Source organism: Macrobrachium nipponense, chromosome 7 (genome assembly GCF_015104395.2).
Source record: "Macrobrachium nipponense isolate FS-2020 chromosome 7, ASM1510439v2, whole genome shotgun sequence".
NCBI lineage: Eukaryota > Metazoa > Arthropoda > Malacostraca > Decapoda > Palaemonidae > Macrobrachium > Macrobrachium nipponense.
Window position 1 is genome coordinate 72,503,116 of NC_061109.1, and position 10,000 is coordinate 72,513,115.

General features: G+C 34.4%; 1 protein-coding gene across 1 annotated transcript in view; it reads left to right on the forward strand.

The window, feature by feature from the left end:
* Positions 1–10,000, forward strand: part of LOC135217623 (uncharacterized) — a 28,951-nt gene that overhangs the window by 303 nt on the left and 18,648 nt on the right. The window contains exon 2 of the mRNA XM_064253587.1: positions 49–402. Coding sequence (XP_064109657.1) covers positions 49–402 — 354 coding nt within the window. The remainder of the gene's footprint in view (positions 1–48; positions 403–10,000) is intronic.

Here is a 10,000-nt window from a genome sequence, read left to right on the forward strand (position 1 = left end):
GGGACACAGCAATTGGACCATGAAGGACTCTGTACTCTCTTTTGTGAGGTGGAAGCAACAGTTAATAGTAGGCCCCTTACCATTTTCACCTCAGACAGTAGAGACCCAGCTCCACTTACACCAAACAAGCTTTTAAACATGGGAGATTTGCCCGCAGGGTGCGACATTGCAATAGGTGGCTACTCTAAGCAGAGATGGAAGAAAGTGCAGCATATTGCCGAGCAGTTCTGGGCACGTTGGAAACGCGAATACAAGTCGGGGTTACAACAGCGACAGAAGTGGTTCAAGGAACGACGCAACGTCAGGCTGGGAGACATAGTCCTTATGATCAATGAATGTGTAGCACGCTGCCAATGGCCATTGGCTCAGGTAGTGCAGATTAAAGCAGGGAAAGATGGACTGGTTAGGATGGGGACTGTCATAAGGGGGGGCAAGGATTATGACAGACCACTGTCGAAACTTGTTTTAATTCTAAAGGAAGAGCAGGACCTAGTGGCCAATGCTAAGCAATAGGTGTTGAACCCCCTTGTGGTCAAGAGGTTTCATAGGGGGCGGGTGTCGACACGGGAAAGGTTTGGGCATTTTCTCTGCGCGACTGTTAACAATATGTCCGCTGCGTGACTGAAAAACATGTTCGCCACGCGACTTTTAACAGCTATGCTTGCTGCGCAGTCGTAAACAGCCATTTTTGCAGTAAAAGGAAAATATGGTAATTGAATTTTGGGCCACTTGATATAAGTGTATACTCTTGTCCCATCTCAAAAGAAAAATTTTATTTACAAGTGAACAAGTTCCCTTTTGTGGACACTAAGGATGATTTTGGACGCTTTCCCTATTTCCTCTCTCCCTTTATGACAAGCAAGAAAAAGGACCCATCGGCTCATTTTTCCCCGCTGCCTGGTCAAGTGCGTGGGAGGCAAACCTGGCCTTTTGTGTTTGGACCTAAAGAGCGGACGGATGTGCGTGGCCTTGGAGGAAATTAAGTGATTTAGGAGGCAAGCATTGCAGTGTACTGAGATTTTATAGACTAAGAGCTAAGAGAGGGTTGTTGCTGATGAATAACAATTGATAGCTAAATAGAGCAGTGAATATGATGGAAATACAGGCTCGTTCAACGAGTATCGTTGGGGGTCACGCGCACGAATTTATGATGGCGTTCCCCTTCAGGAATGTAGGGGATTAAGACGGACGGTCCTTACAGTGGGAAAGCAAACGATTTGTTGGGTAAAAAGGGTATTATTTTGTTAAGAGATCGTTATAATTTAATAATGAATCACTGCATAAGAGATCTTATAACTTGATAATGAATTTATGCATAAGAGGTCGTAAGGGGTTGGACCAGGGTGAAACGGGCTAAGGCCGGGATAGCTGACGGGTAGAGATCGCTCATGACATTTATAATTCCTCGAAGTACATGGTAATGCCTATGTATATTTCTTAAAGATTCTATGAGCAGTTATAGTTATTTTAACTTTTGTGATGACTGAGAAATTGACTCTAATGTGAGTTAAGGGATTTACCTGTCTTAGTGTTAAGGAGTTACCATTTAACTAAAATGGCAAAATTGTCATTACTGTGAATATTTAGGTTTGTTCATTTTTTCAGTGACCGATTGTAATAAAGGCAAAGTACAGTCGACGTTTCAATCAAAATATCCACGTAGGGACTTTTTAATATATATATATATATATATATATACTATATATATATACTATATATATAATATATATATATATATATATATATATATATATATACAGGCGGTCCCCGGGTTACGATGGTTCCGGCTTACGATGTTCCGAGGTTACGACGCTTTTTCTTATTCAATGGAAAAATCCGTCCTGGGTTACGACGTTTGTTCCGAGGTTACGACGCTGACGCTTCCGACGTCCGAGTTAATGACGCTTTTAAAAAACGCATACTATGATAAAAATCCTTTATAGTTTAGCACAGTATATTAATAAAAATAAGTTTCTGGTTAGATTACAAAAAAAATTTTGAGGTTATGATGATTTTCGACACTTTTTATGTCGTATTTTTCTATGTTTTTTAGTGACGCCTCATATGCGGAACTATAGTTTCCGAGCGAATGAATACATACTGACTTGCGGTGCGCAAAGTTTACATATAACAGTCCAAAAGCGCAAATAATGAAAAAATCATTGCTTGTTTCCAGTAATAATAACAAAACAAAGTTTCTGGTTAGATTACAACGCAAATTCCAAGTATCCAAAGAGAGACATTATCCAGTAATTTATCAGAGAGAGAGAGAGAGAGAGGCGTCTTCCGACGCTGCCGAGTTAAGGACAGAGAAGTGTTCGTTTCATTAAACGGCCTCTGACTCATGCCAGTAAAATGTTTTGTTGATACTAATAATATAAAGCCTATTTAAAGATACGTTTACTTTAATTAGTCTATATGATACGTAAAATAGTAAATCAATAACTGTTCTGGTAGCCCTCTAGAATTTGGCAAAAGTCGAAGGTATCCAAAGAGAGAGACATTATACAGTGAACTGGAATCTTGACATAAACACGAATTTTAATTTGTTCCGTTACCGTCGTCGTATATCAAAATAGTTGTATCTCAAAGCATTTTTTCCCATTAAAAATAATGTAATATGTATTAATCCGTTTCTAGCGCTATGAAACCACACCTAAACACAGCTAAATTACATAAATATACACAATTTATACACAAATAAACGAGTAATAACACACAATGATAAAATAACATAGCAATGTGATAAATGATAATAAATGTTAATAAAATCAATTAAATAAAAAGAAAGGAATTTTACTTACCACAATGAAAGATGACGTGAGGCCAGCAGGGGGAGGAGGTAGGGAAGGGTGGCGGAGGGACGATTTGTTCTCTTTTTATTTACGTATGTACACTAATGAACCTACGTAATAAACCAAACAAATGAAATAACATTGCTAAACTAATTTTTATTTATTTTTTTAATCAGTTCGTAGTTTAGAAATAATGGTGATGCCTTTGGAAGTTTTTGTATAGCTTCCTTCTGCTTGATGATCGTGGATATTGTAGAAGGATTTCGACCATACTCGTTGCCAATCGACCGATTCTTTGCTATAATTCATGTTTTGCTTCATCGAAATCATTTTCTTGGGTTTTTTCTTATCACCTGCTTTGTCTTTAGCTTTGAGACCCCAGCTTAATAATAAAATAGACAAATAACACGAAAAATAGGCACAAATACACGAACTAAACAACGACGTGTTAACATGCAGCAATGACAGCACCAACAAACAAACAGACTGAACGCCATTTATCGGTCGCCTATACAACTAACACTCATCGCAAAGTCGTATCTCAAATATTTCGTTGTATATCAAAGCTTATATTTTCGCAAATTTTCTGTTGTATCTCAAAACATTCGTATATTAGGGCAATCGTATGTCAAGGTTCCAGTGTAATTTGATCAGAGAGAGAGAGAGAGAGAGAGAGAGAGAGAGAGAGAGAGAGACGCCTTGGTGGCAACAATGGTCTCGGGGATTGACGTAACGTTTATTTTCTGAACAGATAGGACAGAGAAGTGTTCGTTTCATTAAACGGCCTCTGACTCATGGCAGGAAATGTTTTGTTGATACTAATATATAAGCCTATTTAAAGATACGTACTTTAATTAGTCTATATGATACGTAAATAGTAATCAGCTGTTCTTGTAGCCCTCAAGATTTGGCAAAATCACTCCAGGTTGTACATAAAACTTCAAGAATGTAGTGTCACCAGAGGATTACAATAGTTTTTACCTTCAAGAACCAGCATTCTTTTATGAAAATAACTCCAGGTCGTACATAAAACTACAGGTAAACAACATGTAGTGTAACCAAGGATTACAAGTAAGGTTTTTTATAACTTTTTATTAGTTTTAAGACATATTTCCAAGCGTCGTTCTGGCTTACGACGATTTCGGCTTACGACGCTCTCAAGAACGGAACCCCCGTCGTAACCCGGGGACTGCCTGTGTATATATATATATATATATATATATATATATATATATATATATATATATATATATATATTATATATATATATATATATATATATATATATATATATATAAATATATAAATATATTTATATATATGCTTAAAAAAAATCACAGTAGCTGCATGTGACTTCATTAAATAAGCGAATACCACAGGAAAATGTTAGTCAGAAATCTAAGCGCTTTCGTCTTTACTTTGACATTGTCAAGGAGTTAATGAAGTACAATTGGAGAGAAAGGTCTCAGGTACACAACAAGATCAAGAATACCAGATGGTTAACTGTCAAAAGGGTAAACATTAAAAGCGATAATCCAGGATTATCGGATATCACACGGTCACAAACCTAAACAGATTAGACCCTAACCGAAATTACAAAGTTTCTTTACTGTCCAAAACATGTAAAAACTGAATATATTAATTTTGTTGCTTATATTTATCTACAACTTTTTTCATTATGAAAGAACCAAGTTTAAATAAATCAAGACTTAAATTTAGAACATTTCTATTATTTGACTTGATAAAACAAGATTCACTGTGTCATTACGTGGGATTAAGGCTCTTGCTTGACTCCAGTTAATAGGATGATCTAAATCTCTCATATGCGCGAATAATGCATTCGATATTTGCCCAGTTCTCACAGAATATTGGTGCTGTTTGAGACGTTGAGAAAGAATTAGACTTTATTACATTTTTTGCATGAATTTCATATATGCAGCCTGGAAGATCTTTAGGAGAATTTTTGATTGCTAAACTCTTGTCATTAATATTACTGAAAACAACATTTATGATAAAAAGCTTTAAAATTCTAGGAATACCTAAAAAAATTTCATATATAGGGTAATTTATAATGTTATGCTTACTAAATTCAAGTTTGTCATTAGTTGATTAACCATCTGGTATTCTTGATCTTGTTGTGTACCTGAGACCTTTCTCTCCAAATATATTTCATTCGCTCCTTGACAATGTCTTAGTGAAGACGAAAGCACTTGGATATCTGACTATCATTTCCTGTGGTATTCGATTATATATATATATATATATATATATATATATATATATATATATATATATATATATATATATATATCTATATATCTATATATATATATATATATATATATATATATATATTATATATATATATATATATATACATGTATGTGTGTGTGTGCGTGCGTACTGAATTATTAAACAAATTAGTCAAATCAGTCCACTTGCGATTCTAATGAATAGGGCAGCCTTGTTAAAAAAGTTAAGATTTCCTTTACCAGCTGAGGAAAACCATTAAAATACATTTCCGCGTCCACATGAACAAGATATGAGGAAATGACTTATTTCCTTCTATATTACATCTTAAGTATGTCTAGTCCTTTCTGTCATCTAATACATCCTTCCTAAGTTAATTTTTTCCTACTTTTCATATTATTCCAAATGTTTTTAAGAACAGTTTAAGTAATACAAATCCTAATGCCATTTCCTATTATCTCATATTCCATATGCTTTCTTCATTTTATCTAAAATACCTTATGCTTTCGTGAGTATTTTGAAAACTTATGCAAGTGATTAGGAACCGCATCCATACAGGGACAAAATTGACTTGACCATCTTGAATTCCTTCGGTAAACAATCGTTGAGGAACCACTATCCTTATGAATGCAAATCTGAGGTCGATTTTCCTTTCCCTCCAACGTAAACAACGGCTGCCGTGATGCACAATCCTCTTCCCCAACACCTTCGGGGATAATTCTGTTCCATTTCGTTTGGTTGGTAGACTCAGCAGGAGGCAACATAGTCTAGTGGTGGAGGTATTCCGTCATACCAGCACGCAATCCTCCCCGTAGTCTGAATGAAAAGGGTGAAAGATTTCCTTATATTAATCGCCGTCTAGATTGGCTTGGCTTTGTTGCTTTTGTTTAGGTTTGGTTATTTTAATTTTTATTGTGTTTTTATCTTTTAAATTGCTGTATTCTTTATTCATTATTTTTTCCTCTGGTCTAGTACACTGTAATCTCCATTATTTATTAGGCTCAAATCATTTCATGATCTATTTTGGCATAAAGGAATAAACGAAAGGAGGACAGAAAAGGAAGAGGAAGAATATTTATTACAGTCAGATGTTAATCTTATAACTGTACATATCATACCCGCAAGTTTACCACCATATTTGCTTTTTATTACTTTCTTGATTTTTAGTTTATTTTTTATTTTGAAATTTTGCTTTTATTTTATTAATGTTATTTGTTTTTTATTGTTTTTATGTTTATTATTTTATTTTTATGCATATTATTTTTCCGTCATAACTGGAATTGTTTGTTTTAAATCAATTTCTGGTTTTTCTTCTTTTTTTTCAAAGGAATTTATCTCGATGTAAGACCTCCACGAGTTTCTCACATAATTCGTACGTAATAGGAATTAAAACTGTCAGAAGTTGGGCCAATTCCCTCATATCATTTTGGAAACTAGGAATAGGAGATTAAATGATTGCAGACATGTGTATGTAAAATTAAAATCTCTAAATAATTCTGTATGAAATGTAAATGGAGACAGGAATGAATAACCAATAAGATGGGCTGAAATTTGTAATGAAAGACAAAACAATAAGCCCTCTTTGGAAAATTCTGGAGCAAAGAAGATGCTCCATCATTTCGAGAAGGCTCCGCGGGACATTCGATGCGCCCAGCGAAAATAGAGCGATTTCTATTGGGGGAGGAATCTCATTTTAAGGGACGTTACTCTGGTGACCGTTTCCCTTTGCACGTCAGATTTTGGGGAAATTGCCGCGCGAGAAACCTGCGGTAAGTGACGCAATGGGATTCTGCAGTTTTAGAGTTTTATTGAGTGGAATTCGTAATGTACCGACAGAAATTAGTAGCATTCATTCAGTGAAATTAATTTTCCTTTTAATACCGTAATCTGGCTGACATACTCAAGGTCTATAGGCTGGAACATAATGTTTACATGTCAGTTTTCAGTTATCTATATCAATAAAATTGGTTATATTCTCTCATAAATTATTGCCAATCCCTTTATCTGTTCCTAATGCTTGTATCCGATCCACTATACAATCAAGATGTTATAAGTTGTGCCAGAAAGCGTTTTTAGTATTCTGTAATTTCACACACACACACACACACACACACGCACAGACACACACCAATATATATATATATATATATATATATATATATATATATTATATATATATATATATATATATATATATGTATATATATATATATATATATATATATATATATATATATATATATATATATATATATATATATATATCTATATACGTGTGTGTGTGTGTGTTTGTGCATATGTAAATATCTCAGCCGTTTGTAACAGTTACTACTATGAGATTCAGGGCCTCTGTAACACGGTTTTTTCGCAATAACTTTTTATCTATGCATTTCATAAATATAACATTTATTCAGAATACATATTATATCAACACATAAATTTTGAGTGTATTCTGCACTACGTAGGTTGAATAAATGGTACTTATAATGTAAAAGTGACCTTTTTTGAAGACGGGCCAACTTACTCAGAGAAAAGGTTTCGAACGCACTCGTTACGTAACTTATGACATCATTTCTTCCCTCTTTCTCGATGGATGATTGGCTATACGTAACGAAGGCTAAACCTCTGGCAACAATGAAACAATACAAATTTAAATACAAGCAAAACAGTACACCTTTATGAACTCTGGAACCTCTCCACTGATAATTGTCATAATGAACAAACCAACAAAATATGTTAATAAATACAAAAACACTTCGATTATTAGTCTAACTCCCAAAATAAGTTTCCAAAGAATTACAGGTCTACTTTATAGGTCACAATCAGATTGACAAGATGTAGGGAATAGTTGGTAATTATCAAAAACATAGTAGACAAGCTTGATTTTATAACTGCTATATCCAATGTCAAGATATTTTTATTTATTGGCTATCTACCTATTTACTGAAAAAAAAAAATGGCCGGTACCGTATATTGGCTTTAAACCTTCACCAATAATTATCGTCAGAATGGTGACTTCATGAGGCTCCACCCCACTTTCGCCTCGTTATAATTCAGGATAACACTGAGGCTACCATGGGCATTGTTGGATTAGAAAATTTAACTTCTGGCTATAAAAACTAATTTCTCGAGTAGTTGAAAGAAGTGCTAAATGATCCTCAAGGGATCCCAGCAGTTGGCCTAAACGTTTAATTCATGATATTAACTGCTATACTGTTTTGCGGCAACTACTGCTACAGTAGTATTACTACGCTAGCACTGATACCCGACCCACATCTATGTATCGTTCCGCCATTCATAAAGTCTTTGGGTTTCAGAGCCGATGGAATTTCTGTCTGGTGGATGGGCGGGGCACCATTTAGTCAAGAGGTGTTTGCTTACCTTGCTTACGTAATGAATGTTTTTCGACTCTTGGCTCGTAATCATTGGCCATGGCGTCGGCTAGATCATTTTTACTCTATAAAAATTAAAACTATCGGGTTTAGCTTATTGATAATGCTGACAAAATTTGTGTGTGGTTGTAAAATATACATATGCCAACTTTCAGCTACATCCGATGCTTTGACAAGGAGCAAAGTCCAAAAAACCGTGTTACAGAGAGCCTGAATCTCATAGTAGTTAATATGAACAGATATTCTTATTATCAACAAAACAATATCTCGACATTCCGAAAAGTCTGGTTATCTGTTTTCACTTTATAAATATTACAATAGAATAATCTGCATTATGAAATCAGTATATTAATGATATTAAATTATCGATATCCTTCCGATGAATAAGCATTGTTAGTGGGACTGATTAATTGCGTCAAAATATACTGATTACTCTTGAAAGAGATTTTGCATAAATGAAATTAAATATATCCTGCAAAAGGCATTTACTGATTTCATGGTTTTTCACAAACTATTCTTCATAAAGATGAATAATTCTAGCATTGTTTGAGACTGTGTTAGAACTACCATTACAAAAAGTATAGACGTAGAAAGCTAGAACATGAGTTTATATATCCTGTCTGTCAGTTATCTGAATAATACTTGAAAATTATAAAACAATTTACTTGAACATGGCTTCATCTTCTGTGTCTATTTTGGTCTTCAAAGTAATTCGAGATTAAAACGAATATCTTACTTAAAAAGTCTGAGGGTTACAAGTAATTTTCGTTTATAAGATATTGAAATTATAAAACGCTTTACTTTACTTAATTCAGTATGAGAACTGATTGCGGATTACATGAGAGTTCCAGACGATTTAATCTCAGTATTAGCTTACAAGAATAGAACTCCAATTAAACTGTTACGGAACAAGATACAGAATACTAAAAACATTTCTGGTATAACTTATAACATCTTGATGTACAGCACATCGGATCTCGTTTGAGTCTCAATAATAAATACTTGAAACACTCATTTACTGGATGGATTCTTTCGCTGACGTCACCATGCAAGCTACATTAAGACTCGCTTTTTTGTTTTATTATTTTCAATTTTTTTTAAGGGGAGAAGGTGAGAAATAGTCTTTGTAGATGGCAATGGACTAAAATATTGCGAACAGTTATTTATTCTCTCTCTCTCTCTCTCTCTCTCTCTCTCTCTCTCTCTCTCATATTATAAACGTAGCTAAATCCTCCATCTCGAGATGAGATCATAAGAGGATATACTTCGTCCAAGTTCTATAGGTGGACGTTTAATCCGAATCAGAAACCCCGTTATTTAAAGTCAATAATTTGTCTATTGATAAGAATCTCGTTTTTCGCGCTTGCATGTATATACATATATATATATATATATATATATATATATATATATATATATATATATATATATAAGCGAATACCACGGGAAATGATAGACAGGAATCCAAGCGCTTTCGTCTTATTCAGACATCGTCAAGGAGCTCCTTGACGATGTCTGAATAAAGACGAAAGCGCTTGGATTCCTGTCTATCATTTCCCGTGG